Source organism: Lutra lutra, chromosome 13 (assembly GCF_902655055.1).
Source record: "Lutra lutra chromosome 13, mLutLut1.2, whole genome shotgun sequence".
Classification (NCBI taxonomy): Eukaryota; Metazoa; Chordata; class Mammalia; order Carnivora; family Mustelidae; genus Lutra; species Lutra lutra.
This window is the reverse complement of record NC_062290.1, coordinates 7,969,579-7,994,923: the sequence shown is the minus strand read 5'-3', so window position 1 is coordinate 7,994,923 and position 25,345 is coordinate 7,969,579. Positions and strand designations below refer to the sequence as shown.

Here is a 25,345-nt window from a genome sequence, read left to right as displayed (position 1 = left end):
CTGAGGCAAGGGAAAGGAAAGCAAAAATAAACTGAAAATAAGAAGTTTCTGCACAGCAAAGGAAATAATCAACAAAACTAAAAGACAAGCTACAGAGTGAGAGAAGATATTTTCAAGTGACACATCTGATAATGGGTCAGTATCCAAAATATATAAAGAACTTGCACAACTCGACACCAGAAAAACAAAGAATCTAAATACAAATGGACAGAAGATATGAACAGATATTTCTCCAAAGAAGCCATCCAGAGGGCCAACAGACACATGAAAAGATGCTCAACATCACTCCTTATCAGGAAAAAGCAAATCAAAACCACAACGAGATACCACCTCGTATCTGCCAAGATCATTAACAAGAAACTACAAGTGCTGGTGAGGATGTGGTGGAAAAGGAGCCCTCATGCACTGTCGGTGGGAATAGACTGGGGCAGCCACTGGAAAACAGTGTAGACATTTCTCAAAAAATTACAAACAGGGGGCACCTGGGTGGCTCAGTGGGTTAAAGCCTCTGCCTTCGGCTCGGGTCATGATCCCAGGGTCCTGGGATCGAGCCCCACATCGGGCTCTCTGCTCCGCAGAGGACCTGCTTCCTCCTCTCTCTCTGCCTGCCTCCCTGCTTACTTGTGATCTCTCTCTCTGTCAAATGAATAAATAAAATCTTTAAAAAAAAAATTACAAACAGAAATACCTTATGATCCAGTAATTTCACTACTAGGTATTTACCCGAAGAATATGAAACACTAATTTGAAAAGATACATGCATCCTTACGCTTCCTGCAGCATTATTTACGACAACCAAATTATGAAGGCAGCCCGAGTGCCCACTGATTGAGGATTGGATAAAGAAGAGCTGGTGTGTGGATAATGGGGTATTATTTGGGCACAGAGAAAGGATGAGAGCTTGGCATCTGCAACAACATGGATGGGTCTACAGGGTAGAAGGCTAAGTGAAATCAGTCAGTCAGAGAAAGATAAATTCTGTATGATTTCGTTCACATGTAGAATTTAAGAAACCGAATCAACATAGAAAAAAGGGAAACAAACTGAAAACCAGACTCTCAACTCTAGAGAACAAAATAGTGTTACCGGAGGGGAAGGGGTGGTAGGGGATGGGTGAAACAGGGGAAGAGGATTACAAAGCACCCTTAACGAGACAAGCACTGAGTTATCCCAGACCTGCTCAATCACGACACCGTACACCCGCAGCTAACACAACACTGTATGTTACTATACTGGAGTCAAAAACCAACCAACCAAACAAACAAACAGGCCTTAAAAAAGTTGCTATAAACTAAACAAATGAATAGAGCAAAATCAAACCACACCACATACACTGAGCATCTACTATGTGCCAGACACTCAGAGGTATTCTTTTGGCATGATTCTTTTATTTCCTTTTCCAGATAAAAACCTTAAGAATCTGTCAAAACTACAGGCTTAAAAATGGGATTTACCTTCCAAGGGTGTTTTTCTGTTTTTTTAAAGATTTTACTTCTTTATTTGACAGAGAAAGATCACAAGTAGGCAGAGAGGCAGCAGAGAGAGAGAGAGAGGAGGAAGCAGGGTCCGTGCCGAGCGGACAGCCTGATGCAAGACTCGACCCCAGGACCCTGAGCTCAAAACCTGAGCCGAAGGCAGAGGCTTAACCCACTGAGCCACCCAGGTGCCCTCACCTTCTGAGTTTTAAAGAAGAAGCACGATAGAGGGTATGAGTGCATGAGCACGTTTCTGGAAACACAAGCTCCTCAAAACTAAGAAGCAGGCAGAGCGGAGGAGCAAAGCGCTCCCGCGACTCGGCTCGTCTTACCTGTGTGCGTTGCCGTCTCCTTTCTGCAGAACCTCAATGATCTCTCGCACCGTATGTGCAGGGTCTCTGGGGCTCAGTAAATACAACAGGACCTTCCTTCCGTATTTGTCATTTACTATGTTGGGCAAAGAACTAATAATTTCCTGGAAAATTATAGAAACAAAAAATGAACATATGTGCTTAAGACAAGGTACGCTTGCAATCTGAAGGGTACAGAAGGAGCCATGAGTGACACTTTTCTCCCATGTGCTTCGCAGAAAACGTGGAGCTGATTTTGAAATTTCACCCTCAAAGCACAAAGCCGGACGCTCAGAACACAGAACGGCTTCTGGACTGTGACCAGCATTACTGAACAAGCCGTTTATATGGCTGACCGAGCTCAAGGACTTAAAAAAAATTCTTTAAAAGCGTTCTCCTCCTTCACTATGACCAAGAGTTCTCAGGCCACTCTTACTAGGAACATGGCTTGCTGGGGTCACCGAGCAGATACAGTTAATCTGCAGCTGCTTTACATGTAGAATCGACATCGATGAAGGACATTCTTACTAGAATTTCCCCACTGAGATGTATGTGAAGGGAGATAAAGGAACTCTGTTACATCGAACAAGTGAATAAAGGCTTTTAAAGTTAGTTGCTTATTCATGGCAAATGAAGGCTGTTTAAGGACTGCATTGAAAACAGAAACAGGGGGAAGGGGAATGAATGCAGAGAGAGTCCACGGAGCGGTTACAAACAGTTACACTCTATGACATTTCCAATCAACTTCCCAAGAACAATAATCTCCTTTTTCTAGTTGTTTGAATTGAAGTAACAAAGGCAATGTCATCCCCACCCCGGCTAAGCTCCTGTGTCAATGTGCTGATGTTTCCAGACAGCGAAGTTACGGTTTAAAAATTCCTCTATTCTTAACAGAGAATCTGCAACAGAAAAAAACTATGTTTTTTCCCCTTTAACATTCCTAATTCTTGCAACAAGCCTAATAGGTGTTCGCAGCCATACGTGTTTGTGCAGCGCAGGTCCTGCACAACTGGCTGGGGCCACCGAAACAGCTCTGCGCAGGTCTTCGGGTTTACCAGTGAGGACCCATGGAGGGGAGAAGGGACCTGCCAGAGGACACAGCGTGTCAGTGGTGGGCCTCTGACTAGTCTTGGTCCCCCAACTCCACGGAAAGGAATTCTCCATGGGAAAATCTACTCAGATGGGCTATGTTCTTAAATAACTGTTACCTTCAATGAGATTTGAGATTCATAACTCAATGCAAGGATCCGAGCTAAAAATGAAGCTGGTCAGGGAGGACATCCCAATACGACCAAATCTGTGCCCCCAAGGTCGGTGATCCAACTGCAGAACCCACACACCACAGTTCTCTTTTAAAAATGTCAACCTTCCCTGTCTACACAAAAATATATTGTGCTTCCTAAAACTCGTAATAGCAGCTAACAATTGAAGGGCACTCGGAGAAGCCAGACCAATGCGGAGAGCACTACGCCCATGATCCTAAACACTCTTGCCAACACCAGGACAGAGGGACTACAGTCACTTCCATTTTACTAAGAAGAAGCCCGAGGCTTAGGTAAGTGACTTGTGGTAGATGCGTAAAGGTCACTCACCAGGACGTGGCCGACCCAAGACCATGGGTTTCCATGATTTTAAACCCTGTTGCATTCTTACTTTTGAAGATGGTTAGGATGACATATGAATATCTCTTTGTACAAGATAAAGGTCTGCAGAGAACAGGTGCAAAAGATCTAACCACATCCAAATGGTTATGAATTTCAACCACCCAGGAAGCAAAAAAGTTAAAATTTCAGTCAGAAAAGGAAGATGGAAATGTTCATACCTTATCATGAGGGAGGGAGCGCCTTTGTAATTTCAAGGTAAACATGTCCCAGAGTGGGCTCAGAATATGTATTTTTTATAATGAAGCATTTAGTACCACAAACAGAGGATACCTTCAGAGTGGCTTTTCCAATTTAAGGCTTAACCAACTCAAAAAAGACAGATGCTTTAATTTGTTGAAAGAAGAGGAGTGAAAATGATACCTAGCTTAGGCCAATTTCTATGATCATTAACCCACCCCCGCTAAATCTACTGTCCTAAAGAAAACCAATCTGGGGTATAGTATCTTCACAGCAAATGCTTTTTTTTTTTTTAAATGATGGTGGTAGTGATTGTTTCATTTTATTTATTTTTATAATAAGGTTGTAGTCTTTATACTCCACACACACAAAATAAAACAAGTGCTTATGAAAGAGTCCCTGCCCCCACCCCCCTTTCCAAAACATCCTGAACATAGCAATTCAATAGAACAGAAAAATCAAGACATGTTTGATTTCAAAATTTCAATAAAAAAAGCAAAATAGGTAATACAATAGCTGTTCAACTTCCACCTCTAAATAGGCACCGTAAAACAAAACAAAAACTCTCAGTATTTAAATTTCTCCAGCACACTTTCCAGTATAAATGCTCTGTAACCAGCTAGTAATAAATGGGAACAGAACCTTAGAACAGAAGTTATATTGCTTCCCTGCTCCCCCTTTCTCTGATAATTAGAGGGTGGAGGTATTAGGGGATACAAAAGTCAAAGGAAGAAGAATTAAAAAGAAAAATTCTGAAAGCTGTTGGGGTAACAGTGAGCAGTTCCAGACTCCGATCCAAATGGGCTAGATGCGCAGTATCTAACTTGATCTGAACTGAATATTTCCCTGATGAAGCCTAAAACTACATCCATAGTTTCTGGTGAACCTGTAATGCGATTCTAAAAGTACAGTTTTATATAATAAGATGCTGATATCTTTATTCTTTCTGGTAGGAGTGATAGTGAACGAACTGTGTTGCTTGCCTTGGGATTTTTTGAACATTTATAAAATGCTGTCTTTCTTTCTAGTCCACAAACAACAGCAAATGCTTTTCTGAAAAACAAAAAACCAAAAAAATCAAAAACCAAAATAAAACCAACAAAACAAAACCCTAGGGGAGTATGCAATAAAGAGTTATAAATAGCTGCTCTTTATTTCTAATTAATGGTTTTTCCTTTGGTGTGAAGAGGAAAAGAGGAGGCATGAACCTGACAATGTACTCCTCAACCTACTTAACTTTCTCTGCGGAGGCTACACTTAAGGGCTAGTACAACGCACAGGGTTTGGGAAACGCACATGCTTCTCAACACAATAAGCTAGGGCTTCCAAAATAACACACAAAACCCAAGCACAAATATTACTTAGGACTAGTCCCCAATCTCACTGAACTTTTCCTTCCTTTCAGTTTGTCATTAAGAAACTCAGAGTCTAAATTTAAGGTTTTTCAGAGAGTGTAATGTTTATAAACTGTCATATGAAACTAAAAAAAACCTTTACTTAAAAATGTGGTATCATTAAGAGGACCTGCGGGGCTCGGTTGGTGAAGCTGACTCTTGATTTTGGCTCCGGTCATGATCTCAGGGGCGTGGGGTCCAGCCCCATGTCGAGCTCCCAGTGGAGCTCTGTGCTGGGTGTGGAGCCTGCTTGGGATTCCTGCTCTCCCTCTGCCCCTCCCCATTTTAAAAAACTGCGGTACCATTTAATTCTCCCCATCTCACGCTCATCCAAGCATTCCTACCATCAAAAACATTCATCTTGGAAAAAATAAAATACTACGAGCATGGCTGTATATTCAGGAGTACTAATTCATTTCTCTTCAGCGTGGATTACAGAGAAAGCAGAGAGAAATTTCTAGATGATCCTCCCAAAACACTTCTGACTACTGGAAGAGGTAGAAGTAGGTGAGGGGTAGCTATGATACAGCTGTGTGCTGGGTTCGATCTCTGGGTTCAAGCTGAGTAGCCTTTGGCAAATCAGTTAACCTCTCTGCCTATCAACTCCCTCATCCGTACAAGGAAAGGATATACCCACCTCCCTTGTGGGTCGTTACCAAGAACAAAGGAGAAAATTCGCGCTGCAAACTGAAAAATGCTATAAAGTAATTATGTCCATATTAAAAACACACCTCTCAGTTTACAGGCTCTTAAACTGGGGGAGATTAAGTAAAGTTGCTGGGGTCATGAATTTGGCATCCTCAAGACAGAGAGAACCCCAACAATGAAGGTTCAATTTTAAAAGTTTTCGACTCAACTATCCCTTCTCAATAAAACTGACAGAGAAAATCCCAAGACCCATTTGTGGTAACTTCTTTGTGTGCTTTACTCTGGAGCAGGCGCGCGGACCGAAGCAGAGTGCGGGAAGGATAAAACCCCTCCCTCCGAAGACATGCTTGCCCAATTCTGACCTCCCCGTGTTGGACCCTTATGAGATTCACGGGCCTTCTTGTTTCGCCGAGCCTCTTTTAAAACGGAAAAGTAAAGGTCCCAATAAAGGGTACACCCCAGAAGCAGGGTCAGAGCGCACGTCTCGCACTTTCAGTCGCAGGAGGACATACAGAAAGCAGCACACCATACCGAGAACGGAGCCTCTGGTCCACACACCTCTCTGCGGGGCTCCGTGTGGGGCCAGAAAGAGATGTACATTGGCTTTAACCCCACAGAGCCAAAATCTAGTGGAAGAGGCATGGGAAATGTAATAAAGGTGAAAAATACCAGTAAGAGGTAAAGGATGGGTAGGTATAAAAGGAAGATCACGAGGCAAGGATGGCAGCCCTGTTAAGTGTTTTCTTTTAAGAACTACAGTAATTCCATCCAGAAGTACACCTCCTTGTGATCAAACAACTGGAAGACGGAGTTTAATGAGTGTCATTTCAGTTCTGCAAGAAGAAAAAGTTCTGGAGGTTGGTTCCAGAACAGTGTGCATAAGCTTAATACTACTGAACCTAAAAATATTGGGAATTTCTCTCTCCATCCCCTTCACCAAGGTCGATTATCACTCCCCACACCCAACCTGTTGCAACCACCAGTCTGTTCTCTGTATTTACGAGTGTATTTTTTATATTTCTTTTGTGTTACAAAATGAGTACGTCACAGGCTGTAAAGTACAGCACAGGGAAGTCAGCAATCCTGTAATATCTTTGTGTGGTGACGCATGGGGACTGCTACTTACCGTGTAAGCACACAGGAATATATGTAATTGTCCGATCGCTACGCTGTGTACCTGAAACTCAGTGTATGCCAACTTAACTTCAATAAAAAAAGAAAGTGTGCAAAAAAGGGGGAAAAGGTTAAGATGACAAATTTTACATTATGCGTGTTTTACCACAATTAAAAGTAATCAAAAACAGAACCAGGAAAATCTATCCCCGTGGAGCTCAGATTCCCAGAAGCTGGCAGCTACCACCCTGGACAGGCAGCTCCAGCCTCTCCTTCCCCCACAGCTCACCCCCCACACCTGGCTGCCTCCTCCTTTTACCTGCCCGGAGCCTGGGGCACAGCACCATCAACTGCTAACTGCACAGATGGCAAAGACAAACTCGAGGAGTTGTGAGGACGGGGAGACCAGGGCTGGCTGGGAGATCAGAAAACCACCTAGAGACAGAACTGGTGCTGCTTCTTAAATGAGAGAAGGTGGAGTGTTTATTAGACTATGATTTCAACCTGACATTTCAGGAAACCCAGTTACTCTGAGCCGAATGCTTAGCAACACTAAGCCAGCTTGGCTATTTTTAAAAGCACTGCGCGATGCAACAGGTTTTGTAGTGGCTGGGTGGGAAATACGGCGTGTGACTCTATGAACATATGAGCAGTGTAGCTGGCAGCCCACTGACTGTGCTAAGTAAATGCCTTAGAAAAACAAGGAGACAGGGGCGCCTGGGTGGCTCAGTGGGTTAAGCCGCTGCCTTCGGCTCAGGTCATGATCTCAGAGTCCTGGGATCGAGCCCCGCATCGGGCTCTCTGCTCAGCAGGGAGCCTGCTTCCTCCTCTCTCTCTGCCTGCCTCTCTGCCTGCTTATGATCTCTGTCTGTCAAACAAATAAATAAAATCTTTAAAAAAAAAAAAAAAAAGAAAGAAAAACAAGGAGACATACAAGAATGCTCCTAAAATTTGAACAGCAAAAAATAATGAAAACTCTAATGTTCTAAAAACTGCCAACAGGAAAAGGGAAAACTAATTTATGGTATTCTCATAGTACAATACTCTTTGGTGCTGAGAGTGATTTAGAACAGGGTGGGCAAACCATGGCTCATGGGTCAAATCCAACCTGTGGCTTGTTTTCACACATCCTGTGAGGTAAGAATGGTTTCCATATTTTAAAGGGTCGCTAAAAACAAACAACGTAAAAACCAAGAATAGACAACCCCTAAAATAGTTACAACCTGGCCTTGTACTAAAAAAAGACTTGCCAAGCCCGATGAAATCTCACAACCTAACACCAAAAGAGAAAAGCGCGGCGTGGGAGAAAACATGCTAGACATGCTTACAGAGCATCTATAAACATGCAAACAGGGCCATATTCATCTACACGCAGCCGAAGGATAAGGGAGCGCATGCAAACAATACGGAGCGCATGCAAACAATACGGAGCGCATGCAAACAATACGGAGCGCATGCAAACAATACGTAACAAAATTTCTTACAGTGGGTGTACGGGGGAGAAGCAATCAGGGACAGGTGCACAGAAGGCTTGAACGTCAAGTGTCAAGTTTTACTTCTTTCTCAGATGGTGGGAGGCTGGGTGTTTGCTGCATTAGTCTTAGTACTTCTCTGTATATTTAGAAAATAGTAGTATTTTAAAGGGACACAGCAATGCTTATTCCTTTCAAACAGCAACTGGTCAGGGTACTTCTCTCCTTTTCAGACGAACGCGGCTGTCAAAGCAGCTGCATCATACCAACAATTCCAGGGGAAAATGGATCAAATTTTATAAGCATGTTTATTCTGGAAAGTCAAGCGGGTGGGAAAAGATGAGGGCTCAGCTGACCCGGCTGTGATTCCGACCTGACATTTCAGGAAGCCTGGTTACCCTGATCAGGATGCTTATTAGCCACGCTATGTTTCCTTGGGTATTTTTTTTTAAAAAGCACTGAATGCTGCAACAGGTTTTGTGGTGGTGGGAAAAACACAAGAGCAATTAGCATTCCCGGATCTTATCGCTAGCTATATAGTTTAATGATACCCAGAACCTGCTGAGCCTCCCGTCAGTTAGGAGCGAGAGTTCATCACGCCATTCTCAGGAAAAGCTGCCCTAAGTATGAGAAAGGCATGAGGAATGTAGCTCAAGTAGTTGTGGGAATCAAACCGATAAGCACGAGGAATTAAAACTGTTTCAACGGCAACTTGAAGAGGGACGACAGTTTGGAAGAAACTAATCTAGCAGACAATGGTGGCCAATCCTGGTTTCTCTTGAAACCCATTTGGAGCCCTTATGCAAATTTTAGTTGTTATGAAAATATTAAACAAAGCAATTTTCAATAGCCCAGCCTGTTTCCATTTTCATGAAACAACTTTGTTCATTTTGCCAATTTATGGCCTCACATCTCTGTCCCCAGAATGAAAAACAATCATGATTGATTGGAGTCAAAAGGGTAACACAGTCACAAGGAACATGCCAACATACTCCGTCTGTGACATGCAAGGCTTGCCGACTCATTTCTTCCCACAATCCCATCCCAAAGAAAGTCATCGCAATCTTCAAACAGTTGAGGGGAAAGTCAGAACATGACAGCAAGGGCATGAGAAATTCACACACACTGGGGCCCTCCGCTGGCACCTAACCTTGCCCTCACCGGCCTGTTTTCCCACTACGCCAGCTCTGCACTTCCAGAAGGGCTGCAGAGAGAGGCCACAGCACCCCCACATGCCAAAAGTTAAAGTCTCTTTCTGCACATCCACACGGCTCCTCCCTGCTCACGGTGGGAAAGTAGCTTTGGTCACTAAGATTTCCCGAAGGGCCCCATCTGAGTGTATCCAGCAAAGGTCTGTGTAATACCTTGATGAATAATCCAGGTCTGTACAGATCATATGGTTTTAAGAATGTTTCTAAATGTGGTCACTGTTACCAACATGGCAACGGCTGATCCTCACCCCTGGAACCTCTACCACAAAGCGCCCCCCCCGCCCCCCCGCACACCAGAAAGAGAGGAAGGGAAGAAAGGATCACATATTCAGAAGTCAGGAAAAGAGGCAAGCATTGAAGAAGGTAGATGTTACTCTGAATTGCTTTTACCAAAGGACCACAGCTTTTCTGAGGACCATCTTAGGGTTAAATGAACTGCATTTAATTATTACCACTCTGTGGTCACTGTACCACACTCAGAAGGAACTGCTGAAATGAAAAAAGGAAGCTGGTCTGTTAATTTTAGTAAAGATTTTCAATAGGACTCTGAAAAAGCTTTCCTGAACGCTCTAAGGAGTATCACAACTGCAGGAGTTTTATCGGTTTCTTCTCCAGCCCTGCCCAGCAACGGAGGCAATGATAAACCAGGTCCCTGTGCCGAGGTAGTTTCTGCAAAGGGAGGAGAGAAAGGACATCGATGCTCCGCCCATGAGTCCCTGAAAAATTAACTGCAGAACTACTACAGCAATGAACTTCTCATCACATCTGAATACAGAACTGCTGACTCATTTTTCATTTAACAAATCATGTGGTCAAAAAGCCATGATGCGATCCTAATGTAACCAGTCCCTTGCAAATCCAAAATAATATTAATATCAAGCTCCAAGATCGTGGTTTACACAGGAAAAAAAGCAAATGCCACAAAACAGAACTGAGACAACAGAAAAAAAAAAAGAAAGAAAGAAAACAAAAAACCCAAAATACCAGTAGAAAGCACACTTCAACATCTTCACACACACAGGTGTAAAATCGAACTGACATCATTGCAAACGATGTATCAATTTAACTTATGCTCAAGATCATGAGAATTACTTACGGATATGATTATCTGCTTCACAAGCTTAGTGTCATCGACACAATCAAATGCCGCTAGTAAGACCAAATGGGAGTACTGGCCCTGTAAGAAACGGAAGCTAGGAAGGTTAGAACAAGCACAGCTCCTCCTCTCATTCTCCCCACGGAGGTACTTTATAAGGTTACCAGCCTGACAACGGTCTAATATAACACCAAGACAGATAAAAGCCATTCAAAGGAACTTCCTCTCTTATCAGGACCTAGTTAATTATATTCTAGGTTGATTTAAAAAAAAAAAAGAAAAACAAAAGCACATTCTTCAATATCAAGTAGCCGAGTCTCATTTTTCTTAACTAACCAGGATATAACACCTCTCAAAAACAGGTATCCTGTTAATAAATAACTACTTGAAAATTACACTAAAAAATGCAAGTGTAAGTTGGGGGGGTAGGGAACCAACACCCAAGAATGTAAAACTATATATATACATACGTATGTATGCATATATCTATGTATAGATATACATCAGTATTTTAATCATGAAAAATATAGCAAATAAACTCAGATCTAATACAAAATATACATAATACGTGCACAAAGAAAATCAGGGAAGGAAAAACACTGTAATGTAATGGTCCCTGCTAGGTTAAAGGATTATAAATGATTTTTCATTTTCTTTTGTATACTGTCTAATTTCCGTAAAATAATCCTACATAGGGGCTCCTGGGTGGCTCAGTGGGTTAAGCCGCTGCCTTCGGCTCAGGTCATGATCCCAGGTCCTGGGTTCGAGCCCCACATCGGGCTTTCTGCTCAGCAGGGAGCCTGCTTCCTCCTCTCTCTCTGCCTGCCTCTCTGCCTACTTGTGATTTCTCTCTGTCAAATAAATAAATAAAATCTTTAAAAAAAAATAATCCTACATAATCAGAAGAGAAATACTAAATAGTAAAATAAAAGAATATACTTAGATACTATGAGAATTAAAGTAACCACTTTTAAAAAGTATAGCAGCACAAGGTTAAAAAATGTATGTTGTGACTTTCACAATGGTCATTTCTTAAAATAACAATTACTTCTGTGATGCTGACATGGTTTCCAAAGTCTAAGAACTTCTACCTCATGACAAAAGAGGGGAAAAAAAGTGTTTTCAGAGCTGGTAGCATATTCTTTTTGTATCCTACATAAGGATAGCAACTTCTACCTTGAGAAGGTTATCTGACTTCTGGTAACACTCATTTAGAACCTGGTCTAAAGAACAGGGCAGGTAATAATGTTTCAATTAGAAATAAAATAGAAAAAAATAACAAAGGTCTAACGTCTTTACCATATAAAAACCAACCCTCTACTAAAAATGGGCGAAGAACCCAAAGAGTCAGTTCACAGAAAAAAAGGGACAAGTGGCTTTAAGCATATGAAATAGGGGCACCTGGATGGCTCAGTGGGTTAAGCGTCTGCCTTCAGCTCAGGCCATGGTCTCAGGGTCCTAGGATCAAGCCCCGCATCAGGCTCTCTGCTCAGCAGGGAGCCTGCTTCCCCCTCTCTCTGCCTGCCTCTCTGCCTACTTGTGATCTCTCTCTCTCTCTCTCTCTGTCAAATAAATAAATAAAATTTAAAAAAAAGCATATGAAATAATACTTGCTTTAAGGACAATAATTAAAGCAATGAAATGCCATTTTCCACCTATCATCTATGCAAAAGGGAAAACCCCTGCTAATGTATTAACTTGGCAAAGGTCTGGGAAAAAGCAGGCACGTTTCTTTATTGTTGGTGAGAATGTACAATGCTTCAACTTCTTTAAAGAGCAACTGACATTTATAAAAATTTAAAGTGCATGTATTTTCTGATCTAACAATTTCATTTCTAGGGATTTACCTTACAGACGTGCTTCCGCAAATGCGCAGAAGAGTACCCGAGTACTGTCTAAAATAACAAAAAACTAGAAACTACTCAAGTGCCCAACAGTAGGGACTGGTTAAGTGAATTATGTGTCATATAATAAAACATTATCAGGTCATTTAAAAGAATGAGGCAGATAAAATGTATATATATTAAAATAAAATGACCCCCGAGGTGGACTGAGCGGAGAACACGAAGTAGAGAACAATATGCAGAGGGTACACAAGCCCCGGTCTCTGATTTTTTTAAGTCCCACATGTAGAAAGATGCCCAAACACAAAACCAACCTCTGGGCAAAAACAAGAGAAGCTGGGACAAAAATTAAGTGAGAAAAAGACAATCCTACAATTTCAGTTGGAGCTTTTAATATTTTTCAGCAACTGAGAGAACTAGCCGGTGGAGAAATCAGTAAAAACACTGATGCTTTGAACAACACTATCGACCACCTTGATTTAATTGACATTTGCAGAGAACCACACCCACTAACTCCACAAAAGAAGTTCTCCTCAAGATACTGAGAGAGACTGTATGTTGGGCCACAAAATCAGTCTTTAAAATTTTAAAAGGATCGAAATAATAAAGTATGTCAAGAATCCCCAATATTTGGAAATGTACACGCTTCTAAATAACCATAAATCGAACCCATGGGCTGTTACTAGTTTCTCTCCCCTCTGTAGAGGCAACTCCTCGAGATGCAAAAGGCACTGCACTGTTAATCTCTCCTTCTCATGGTGCCTGGTTGGGATTAGGGTCTCAAAGACAAAAAGTAAAAACAAAAACTGTTTTTACCACTAAACTGTAAAATTAAAACAATCTAATTTTCTTATTTAATGATGTCTTTTACTATTAATGCTTTCCAGAATTTTCTATTAACATTCTATGTTTATTTATTTCTAATTTAAAATATTCAAATTAAAATGTTATACAGAAGATTTACTTAATGGTGAATAATGACTAATAAAATCTTGTCATACTCTGGAAACCACTCCCTAAAGAATCTCTTCTTTCATTTCATTATAGAAAAGTGAGCTGCCCTCCACACGGCTTTCCGTGCTCCGGCTAGTCTCCAGCCCTACAGAAGATGACAGGTATGTATGTGGTCACACAGCACCAACTCAGGTGTGTGTGTGCAGCATCACTGGCCACTCCCCAGATGCTAGCAGCTCTCATTGGACTTTTCAAAGGAAATAGTTGTTACCAACCAATTTTAGTTCCCCAGTAAATTAGAAGTTTAAAGTAACTCAAAAATAAAAAAGTGCTTACTATTATATATATTCCAGAAATACTATGGAAAACCACTTAGTATTTAAATACATACAAATACTTTTTTTTGAGGCAGCTAATCCCTCAGAAAAATCTTTTCATATCCTCTATAATTTCACCTGGAGAGCTGTTACAGCATCTCCAAGGATCCCAAAGAACTATAAAACTTAACTAGAATTTTCTCTGCTGACTTTACAAATTTATTCTAGGCACTAATTTCCATGTTTAATAAGATAATTGGACAAATTCATTAAAGAAGTAAATACCAGGCCTTCAAAAAATATCTACTAAAAATGGAAAACTGTCACAAGAGGATGTTAAATGAAAAAAGGAGAAATCTTATTTAGTGTAAATTTAGTATCATTAAAATACAAACATATGCACAGAAAAAGTAAACAACGAACAATTTTCTTCTTGGCAATTTTCTGCAGTTTTCAAATTTTCTGCAATAGACGTGATTTCATTTTATTATTAAAAATAACTTAAAGAGGGGCGTCTGGTGGCTCGGTGGGTTGGGCCTCTGCCTTCAGCTCAGGTCATGATCTCGGGGTCCTGGGATGGAGCCCCTCCACCTCAGGCTCTCTGCTCAGCAGAGGGCCTGCTTCTCCCCTCCCACCCCCCCCCCCCCCGCCTGCCTCTCCGCCTACTTGTGATCTGTCAAATAAATAAATAAAATCTTAAAAAAAAAACTTAAAGAGAAGCCAAAACCAAACAAAAACCTAATAAACTGTGGTTTTATTATACTTACATTGGCCACCTTTTCAATATAAGTCTTCATTGTTTTCACAATCACTTTCCTGTCCTTAAAAAAGAATTAACTTTTGTTATAGCTTTCAGTGATCGCTTAAAAATTACAGCCAAAAATTTTATGTAATACTAAAATTCCCACCAGTCTGGCATACTCTTCACTACTGAAAACAGTTATGAGCCAACCCCCCCCCCAAAAAAGGCAAAATGCTTTAAGTCCTTTCAGAACTATTACAACCTTAGACCCGTTCGTGACAATGCACTGAGACCGAAATACAGAAGCACAGAATTATTAGCTATAAGACAAACTTAGTGAAACTACCTTCTTTTAAAACAGTGAGAATGGAGAGAACTCATTCAGCGTCTGAACTCCTACAAATGCCTGAGAGCACAGTGTAGATAGTATTCTATACTTACTTGCTGAACAGAAATTAAATCTGTATTCATTTAAAAAGTGGGCAAAATACAACTCTTTTAAAGGCAAAATTATACTATCAAGGAAGTACGGGTCACACCTCTGTGAAACTTCTGTATCTAACGTGGATCTTTACCTTCTCCCTGCAAGCATGAACACCCAACGTGAGCCAACCTAGCTGCTCATTAGGACCTCCTGCCTCTCCTACTCCCATGAAGATCATTAAATGAGGAATCGAAGGACTGGAGAGGTACCAAAACTTCTATAAAGGTAAGCTTGGCATAAACATTGTTGACTTGCTCCACGGGTCCCTTCCCAAATAAAGACAACTCCAGCTTTGCATACTTAAATGAAAATTCCAACAAAGAAACACCAGGCCTTAAGAAAATCCCATTCGTGGGAGGCCCCGAGGTGCAACTACGCAAAGACAATGCTGCTTGCACACGTCAGGGCAAAGCCGGTGGGAGAGGGCAGGTCTCTGGGACCACTCACCTTGGGTGTGCCGTGCCACAGGCAGTGCATGGCCACTCTAGCGCCATCGTGTGTGTGCGCCAGGTAGATCACGGCTTCGCGGATGGCTTCGATCGTTTCCTACGGGACAAATGCCACCGGGGCTTTATTTTATTCTTCCTGTCTTTTTAAAATCTGTCTACTGAGGGGCAGTTATGCACGGAGGATGAAAGAAAGTACAGGGAGTTAACAATTTAAGTTTTCATTCTGTAGAGAAGCATGCAGAAACAACTTTTGTCTAAACATTTTTTTCCCCATCAACAGCAGCAAGTAGTGGTAGCAATTTCTATTAAGATATCTGAGGAGTTTACCAATTATCTATTCAAAAAGGTATATAGATGTGTAGTATATTCCAAAAGATTTTTCAAGAAAAAGAAATCTAGGAAGTGACTGTGGTAAGAAGGGAGTTTTTAACGATAAAATAAATAAAATGCTCTTTCCTAAGAGAATAGTGTATATAATGAACAAAAAACCAAACACTAACTTTGAAAAGAGTTTCTCTTTTTTTCAGCTTATCATTGGGTTATTTCTAGAAATCATTTTAACAATTCACCATAAAAACACTTAATAGTTCCCTAAGAAAAATGAGTCTATGAGACTAGGTCCTCATTTATCAACAACCCCTTAGTAAAAACCTAGTCATTAATTTCTTACAAGGTAGTTCAGTTTATTTATAAACTTCCTTCTTCATTGTCAATGTACATAATTTCATAATTATATCTGGGAAGTCTGGCCTACAGAGGTACATGAGTTCTGACAGCCAAAAGCTGCAGGACCCCACTTGAGTCTGTTCCCAATTTAAAAATTTATCTCAAATCAATAAAATAAAAACAAAGTCTCAGACCTTGAAAGAGAAAGGTGGGTGCTTAGTTTCATCAGTAAGGATCAAGTGATTTCATCTTTAACTATTGTTATCCTTTCCCAGGATGGGTCTCAAAGACACAGCTCTCAGCTTACATATCTCAACTTGCGAATCTATTCAGAGCCACCCAGCTGGAGAGTGAATGCCCCAGGGCCAGGGAAGATGTGTCTCATTAATGTATATTCACACAAAGTCCCCAATGAGTTTTGTGTTATTAATACATTCAACGCTAAAAAAAATATTTTCTACCACTAAATATACCCAAGTGCTCATATTCTCACTCCCAAAATACAGTCCTGCCTTAATAAATCCAGACCTGTCAGAAACTGTGCTCTGCAGAGAAGAGAGAGAAATCCCCAAAAGAGAAGCAGCAGCTGCTATGTTCACGGGACCATACGCTTAGGTGAGCAGCTACTCTCGGGAAGGTCTTTTCTCGTGTCAGTTGTTTTTTTTTTTTTAAGATTTTATTTATTTACTTGACAGAGAGAGATCACAAGTAGGCAGAGAGGCAGGCAGAGAGAGGGGGAAGCAGGCTCCCTGCTGAGCAGAGAGCCCGATGCGGGGCTCGATCCCAGGACCCTGAGATCATGACCTGAGCTGAAGGCAGCGGCTTAACCCACGGAGCCACCCAGGCGCCCCTTCCCTATGTCAATTTTGAGAGGGTCAAAATTCCTATGAATGTTTAATCCGGCATATTTGTTAACGAGAAGTCAGGGTCATTATTTCAGTTACCCCTTACTACTGCAATGAGGACAAACGGGCAATGAGTTCGGTTTGATGAGGCAAGCAAAGTTCGGGGGACTAAATGATGAGTTCTCATTTGTATTCCTACCAATGACTTGAAGGGCAGTACAAATTATTTTTACTCTGTGTTCCTTATCCTTCCAGCGTATAAGGTCCAGGTGTTCATGGTCCATTTAGTTTTACAGAAGTGTCCTCCCCTAGCCTTTTAACGCTGACATGATTTTTTATCAGCACAGGGGAATTTCAAACCCCTGGTATGCCGAACATCTATTTGTGAGTTAATTTTCAGTATGGTTAGCTGGAGGACAGTTTCAGCTAATAATTAAAATATAAAAATCCAACAAGATTGATAAAATTATGGTCAATTCCACTGTCTTCTGGCAAATATCTAAATGGAATTAGTAGAAACTTGTTCAAAAGATGTTTAGTGGCTTACCTTCTTTAAATAAGGAAACAGGGGTGCCTGGGTGGCTCAGTCGGCCAAGCATCTGACTCTCGATCTTGACTCAGGTCATGATTCTGGGGTCATGAGATGGAGGCCACACTGGGCTCCATGCTGGGCGTGGAGGCTGCTTAAGGTACCCTCCGTCTCTCCCAAATAAATTAATAAACTATTTAAAATTTCCAAAATTTTCAAAGCAGTGTTTTACATTTTAACATGGCTCTTCCTCTATGTTTGCTTGAAAAACCCACAGCAAGAACTTACTGATCTTAGCTTTGGGGGCGCATAGGTGAAAAAGTCCAGGAATACTTTGTGCACCAGTGAGTGCTTAATCACAGCTTCCCTGAAAAGAGAGAAAAGGGAAGACAGACTGTGTCAGATCTAGCACTCCATACAGTAACAGAGACTGAGGCAGCCTCAGTTGTCCTAAGATAATCAAAGCCAATGAAATGGCTTAGCAACTGTAACGTCGTAAGACAGAATACATCCTTCAGCAATATACTAGGAATTAAGAAAAAAAAAAACCACTTTCCAGACTCTAAGTCTTTTAGTAGCCTCTACAATCAAAACCAGCATACAAATTTCTAGTATCTAGTTGGCCAAGACCTATCATCATTCCAAGTACTCTACCATCTTCAGTAAAGACGTCTATGCTTTTACCCAACAACGGACATGTGATTAGAAATCCCTATGTGCACCGGCTTTTTTATGGTTATTTTCTTCCTGTCAAGTACCCTTCACAATGCTTCGTTTCATAAAATAATTTTAGCCCAATTAAAACATGAACAGAACGAAACAGCACCAGCAACCGCAACAGGCCCGAACTGACGCAAGCTTCCCCACGTAACACTTGCGGGATACAGACGTACAGTGGAGGCGACCATCACGGCACGAAGATGTCAGGCTGACATGGACCATCTCAGTAGCCAGCAGACACCGGCTGCCTTTATGGGCAAAGCACTGTTTCTGAGTGTTTTGGAAACATTAACCCTTTTAATCTCTATAAACTTCCATGGAACACGTACTACTAGTATCCCAATCTTATAGATGTGGAAGCTGAGGTTACGTCGCCCGGCTGTCATAGTTGGTAAGTGAGGGGGCACCAGGATTCCCACCTGGGCAGTTTGGGTCCCAAAGGCTACACCTTAACCACTCCAGTACGGTGCAAATGCTTAAGAAGGCCACATGCCTGAGCATCTAAGCTTCAGGACCCAATGTAAGTAGCACAATCTATTTGGGAAACCATCTACCTTTTCTATGCAAGGGTTATATAACATTTCCTTCTAAAATGCTAAGAAAAGACAAAAACAGGTTTCTTACTTTTGGGCCATTGGAGTTAGAATCTGCTTCATTTCATCCATGATAAGCTGTAGTTTTTCTGGCTGTACCTCTAATACTTTGTCCAGGGTTGGATGATCTGCTGACTACAACGAGAAAAATCAAACCCCTCTAGGTTTAATCAGGTTTCTTCGACATAATTATTTCAAATAAGCTTAATACAAGTTTTAGATTTCCCCTATTTATATAATGAAAGCCCTGCTGTAGATACACTCATGGAGTAACTCGATTGTCTGATTTTTACTCTACACACCCATCAATGTATTTAAAGAGCAGCCCAAACAGCTGACCAATCCGACCAGTCGACAGGTGCTAGCACGTCTTACTCGTAAGATCAAGTAGTCAGCTCACAAATTCTTGCCACCATACGCTTTGTAATTAGGAGGATATTCCTACTGTGGGAGTCACAAAAGCAGTAAAGCACTCAGTTCAAAGCAGGAGCTGAACCTGACTAGTGGAGGCAAGCCCGGAAATAATCCGTATCCCTGGAGACAGAGGAGTGTGTTTATGTCACAGGGTCTGAAACAGACCCTTTAACTGTCCTAGTCCCCTTCCTGGCCTCTTTCTGATTCAATCCCTGTACTATATCCAAGGCTGGTTCTCTGTGCTCCCTTTCCTCCCTGGATACAACCTGGAGAAGCACAGTCCACACCATGAAGACACTCGGAAGGCAGCGATGGGGAGCCCGAGGCACTTCGTCCAGAGCCGGGGGCGGGTACAAAACTTTGCTACCTATTAAGAGTCATCCCCCTCAGTCTGTCAGAAAACGGACACACCGAAGCACTACACAGAGCACTGGGGAGGGAGTAACAATGTAGTTTAATTTAAAGGGGATTTAGAGATGGTGCTCTGGGAGGAAGAGAAATCTGTCTGATCACTTGGCTCAACACACCAGCAAAACCGTCCAAGACAACAAAGAGTGGGAGACAGTGTCTTAACGGACCAGCCAAAGCAAAACTACTTTCTGAGAACAGGGCACTGCAGAGTCAGGCACAGCACACGGAGAAAGAGCGAGCGCTCACAGAACGTCTTGGGCTGTCACCTTGTAAAGCTGAAACGTGTTGCCGTAGAGCTCCTCGGCCAGCATGTTCCTCTGCTCCAAGATGGCCTTGTCGTTGTAGGCGTACTCCACGATGGCGGACGCCTCTGCGTGCCGCAGCATCTTCCTCACGTGGCCTTTGAAACTGCTCATGATCGCTGCGATCTGTGGCTTACTCCTAAGCCCAATGCGACAGTGGGAAAAGCTCAGTGACGGGAGAAGAAAGCTGGGGAGCAACAAAACCTAACTGCCCTAAGCCCAACCCATCAAAATGCCGGGTGGTGCGCCCCAGAGAAACGCAAGGCAGAAGGCCACCTCCAGCTTGCCAGCTTCCGCGGCAGCCAGCCAGCTACTGGCGTCTGAGACCTAACTCTGCTGGGCAGCTGAGGGATCCGGAGCAAGTTACTGGAATTCTCTGGGATGCAGCTTCTTCGCTCACAGAACACAAAAAATGTGGCTGAGGCGAGGGCCGCGTGACCTCGGGTGCATAGGGCACTGGGACTGGCACACAGTACGTGCCTGGTGTCCCTTCCCTGTATTACACTGTTCAATTACAGCCGGAAATACTTGGAAATTTTGTTCACTATTGGTGAGCACATTATGGCACCTTATGCTCAAAAAAAAGAAGTCAGGACAAGTAGCAATTCCTGCTAATTTAGGAAACCCTCCTGTCTTGACATTTTCTAACCATAACCCCACTGATTCTCCTCCCCTTACCCCTCCCAGCCCTCCACCTTCTAAATACTGGTCACCTCCTCTTCCAGGGCATCAAAATACACTCACTAGAGTGTTGAAGGCCAGGCCGTTGTTTACGTCACTTCAATAACTGCTTTTAAGACCACGCGCCCCAGAAACATCACAAGCATCTGCCTCGGGCCATTATTAGGATCCCAGACCACGTGCACAACTGGTATCCCCACCTTTAAAAAACTAATGACAATATATCTTATAAATAAAACAACTCACCCATACATGAGGAATTTCTTCACAATATTTCTGGAATACTTAGCTTTACTTAACTGGACCAAGTCATCTGAAAAACAAAATACATTTACGAAGATTTGCTAGCCTCACTACAGTCCCCCAGAAGCAAAGAACTACAAAATGCACAATCCTGGGAACACAGACAACTCTCCTAACTTGTCTCACGCAATGAACAAATAAAACAAAAAAAGGTCCTACAGAGAACACACGGCTTTCCCTCAGTAAGAATTATCTTCCAGGGCAGTCTTGGGTATTTCAAGAGAAAAACAGTGACTTCGTGTGAATAATCACGATTAATCTCCCACATCAAAGAAATACCTCGAAGCTCTTCAAATGCCTGTTTTCGCTGCTCTTCAGTCCCGTACTGAATGTAACACTGGATCACACGGGTGGAATCGTGAGCAAACGCGATCTGCAGGAAAGACCAGTTTGGGCCTTTACACTGATTCTCTCTGAAGATGGGCGTCTTTATCACAGTATTATGTCTTATTGCTACCACTCTTATTATTCCTTGCTAGTCAAAAGGTAGGGTCCTCATGGATAAAATCAAACCGAGGTAGATCGGGAGAAGAAATGCTTGTTTCAATTGTACGAGATGACATTCTTCGGTTTTGCCACCTACCATACATACCATGCATTTCCGAAGAATTTCCTTAAGGGACATTTACAGAGATATTTTTGATAAAACTAAAAGTTTTTAAAAAGATGGCTGTTTTGTACATACTGATCACTTATTATATAACCAGGATTGATGCTTCAAGTACATTTTCCTCATTTCAATGTTAAAGGAACCTTAAGAATGTGCTGTTGCAGGGCGCCTGGGTGGCTCACTGGGTTAAGCCTCTGCCTTCAGCTCTGGTCATGATCTCAGGGTCCTGGGATCGAGCCACGCATCAGGCTCTCTGCTCAGCAGGGAGCCTGCTTCCCCCTCTCTCTCTGCCTACTTGTGATTTCTGTCTGTCAAATAAATAAATAAAATCTTAAAAAAAAAAAAAAAAGAATGTGCTGTTGCTATGCCCATTTTATAGATGAGAAAAGCAAGTTTATGAGAAGTTAAGGAGCAGACTATCCCTGTGACCCTGGGGATGAAAGTTAACTTCTTTGAATCCCAGATGTATCAAATGTCCATCAGAGACAAAGACATTAAGTTAAAGGAGACAAAGTATGCAATGGTTACCACAACCCCTAGCACACAGTAATCGATACAGAGGTTGTCACCGCCCAAAGGCATACACATTTTAAGCTGCAGAGTGAGGATCTGAACACCACGTTCACTCCCAAGGCCATGCAGTATTAACTAAAGGGTAGTTGGGAAAGTTGAGTGTAAAATACTCATGAATCAAGGATAACATACTACTGCTGGAACTGAGAAGTTCTAGCCTAAAAAGACTTCTTCCTGAATAAAGAAGAAAGCAATTGCTGGGAACTTGCGTAGTTCAAGACTTCAAACTGCAAAACAGCATCTGGTTAGACCTACGTATGTGGTCTGGCAAAGGCTACCCCCCCAGGGTCCCCAAAACTACTAAGTCTGTTGTCTCACAAGTGAACAGTCAGCTAAGTATTTACCCAAATACACAAGCATCAACAGAGGTTTATTATAAAATACAATTTAGGAGCAACAATGAAAATTAGTTTAGAACTCCCAAATCTGTATTTCAAAGATCTCTGTATGATGTTTGTAAAAGCAATGATGAAAGAAGTAATCCTCTGTTAACATCATATATTCAAAAAACCAGCAATTTAGAACATATGGAAGCATACGGAGTTCAGAGAAAGACTCCCTAACTAATAAATTCCTCAAGGCAACTTTAAAGAACACTGATTTACCGTAAGTAAATTTTTGAAAAAAGTGACAAGAGCCAAATACTTGATATTTTACTCATTTCCCAGCAGTAAGGTGCCAACTATCAAATTTTTTATTTAGTCAATATTGTAACAGGTACTTGAAATCTGTGGCCAAATACATTTAAAACAACTTCACAGATCATGAATGGTCACGCAGCCCTTCCTGACAGTGAGCCGATTTCAACTGTTAACATAGGCAACTGTGAGCCTGCCCTACTTACAGTTTTAATTTTCCCTTGAATCAGCTTCTGCAAATCACTCATCAATTTCACTCTCTTTTCTTTGTCACAGTCTTTTCTATAAATGAGAATAAAGGGGGAAACAGAGCTTAAGTAAAGACATTATTTTAAACAGGAGAAACTAAAAACCCTACCAGTGTACATTCACCCAGGTAGAGGTATGATTTTCTCTTTGGAGGCAGCAAACCTCTGACATTAAAATTACTATTCCAGAGCAGCCAGAGAAAAGCAATTTTCTCAAAGACAAGAACTCATCTCACAAGGTGTAATTTTATGCATCAATTTAAATCTTCGCAGCCAGAACCTTGGAAGTAAGGAAAGTGTCCACGATACCAAACACTTAAGTATCTCAAAACTGAGCAGATAAGAAACTATCCTCCTTTTTCTCAGAACTCTGTCAGAAAGCATTTCCTATCCATTTTCATTCTCATCCATTTCCATAAGCATGTCTGACCCCATCCACACCATTCCACACACTACTGCCACGCACAGACGTCCCACACCAATGGGGCCTAGCACAGTGCTGAGGGCTCCGGGAATAATGCCAGCGCTGTGCAGGTCCGGGTAGGACAGCTCACTACCTACGAGGGGCACCAGCAGCCCTCCGTGCTCTCCAAGGACTAATAATGATGCCACGAGGTAGCATTACCTTCGTAAGATCTCCCAAATCTGTTTCGCCCGAACAACAATGTCATAGTTGGTTTTGTCACTGAGTTGCCTGCTTTGCTTTAGTTCTTTCTTCAGCTTTTTGAAGTCGTCCCATTTAGGTTTCTTGGCTGCTGATTCTAGTCATTTGAGAAATTATTCTGGTCATTATAGAAATTACATTTAACATTCTGAACACCGCAAACCAGTACGAATGAGGTACACAGGGCAATCACTTATCAGGACCAACATTTGTTGTAAAAATATCATTTCCTATAAACTCAGACTTTATTTCATTTTCTGAGCAGTTTATACATTCTCAATTTGGTTGAAAACAACCACTCATTCATTCACCAGGTACATATCGACTCTTAACAGAGTGCACCTGAGTGGCTCAGTGGGTTAAAGCCTCTGCCTTTGGCTCAGGTCATGGTCTCAGGGTCCGGGATAGAGCCCTGCATCAGGCTCTCTGCTTAGCGGGGAGCCTCCTTTCTCCTCTCCCTGCCTGACTCTCTGACTACTTGTGATCTCTATCAAATAATAAATAAAATCTTTAAAAAAAAAAAAAAGATTGTAAAAGCAACTGAAAAATGTTAAGCTTCCTTTTTTTTTTTTTTAAAGATTTTATTTATTTATTTGACAGACAGAGATCACAAGTAGGCAGAGAGGCAGGCAGAGAGAGAGGGGGAAGCAGGCTCCCTGCTGAGCAGCGAGCCCGATGCGGGGCTCGATCCCAGGACCCTGGGATCATGACCTGAGCTGAAGGCAGAGGCTTAACCCACTGAGCCACCCAGGCGCCCCTTAAGCTTCCTTTTCATTTATGAAATAAAAATTCTACTGTAAAACATTACAGTCCTCAGACTTTAGGTATAATCAGTTCTTACTGTAAACAAAATCAGTTCTTAATGTAAACAAAAATCAGTCCAAACTAAAACAGGGAAAAATGTATGAAAATTTTCAGTATCCTGAGTGTTGTTATCTATCATTTAATTCTCACAACAACCCTATTAACATGCCCTTTCTCACAAAGGCACTAAGAAGTTCCTTCTGTTCCTTGTCCAAGGTCACAGAAGTCCTCAATTGTGGAACCAGGGCTGAAACCCAGAGACAACTCCGAAACTTCGTGCTCTGCTCCCTCTTACTCACGACAGTACCCAGTCCAAATTTCTCAGTTTTCTACAGAGTAATGCTCTGGAAGTCCAGTATCTTTCCATTAGAGCTTTTTGGTCTTCAAAAGCTAAGTATCTTACCAAATGAATCAAAAAACCCACTTAAGGCTAAACAAAGAACAACTTAATAAAATAGGTATTATTTATCTGAGTGTCCTTCGAGAAACCCTTTGGGGAATTACTGCCTTCTAAACATCTCCCTCCTCAGATTAGAAAACACATGCATTATAAACAAACCTAGAAAATGCAAAAAACAAAATTCCCCTATCATCTCAAAACCTACACAGAAGTAGTAATATTTTATTTTCTTCCTGCCACTTCCCTATGTATGTTTTATATTAATCTTTAAAAATTCAGAATCTCACTGCTTCACTGAAACATTATTCTACTGTAAGCGTTCTTCCACAAAACTAAATTATTTCTCAAGAACGTAATTTCTAATGGCTATACGCTTTACTACAACGTACTTCATTATTCCCCTTACTTATCTGTTCCTGGTGGTAACCAGAGACTGCCCGAACAGAGGGCGTATTTCCTATTCGCATCAGGGCATCTTGTACCACACAGAACAGAAGGGCTGACCCTGACCAGCTTCTGGGCGCCCTGACATCTGCCACGGCGGGCTGCAGTAC

The 25,345-nt window shown here is 41.8% G+C and overlaps 1 protein-coding gene across 1 annotated transcript in view; it reads right to left on the bottom strand.

Moving 5' to 3' along the window:
• PUM3 (pumilio RNA binding family member 3) overlaps positions 1-25,345 on the bottom strand; it is a 48,343-nt gene that overhangs the window by 14,979 nt on the left and 8,019 nt on the right. The window contains exons 4-14 of the mRNA XM_047700029.1: positions 23,549-23,684; positions 22,882-22,957; positions 21,134-21,227; positions 20,798-20,864; positions 19,835-20,009; positions 18,775-18,878; positions 17,719-17,797; positions 15,389-15,487; positions 14,483-14,536; positions 10,601-10,681; positions 1,808-1,950 (exon numbers count right to left, since the gene is read on the bottom strand). Coding sequence (XP_047555985.1) covers positions 1,808-1,950; positions 10,601-10,681; positions 14,483-14,536; positions 15,389-15,487; positions 17,719-17,797; positions 18,775-18,878; positions 19,835-20,009; positions 20,798-20,864; positions 21,134-21,227; positions 22,882-22,957; positions 23,549-23,684 — 1,108 coding nt within the window. The remainder of the gene's footprint in view (positions 1-1,807; positions 1,951-10,600; positions 10,682-14,482; positions 14,537-15,388; positions 15,488-17,718; positions 17,798-18,774; positions 18,879-19,834; positions 20,010-20,797; positions 20,865-21,133; positions 21,228-22,881; positions 22,958-23,548; positions 23,685-25,345) is intronic.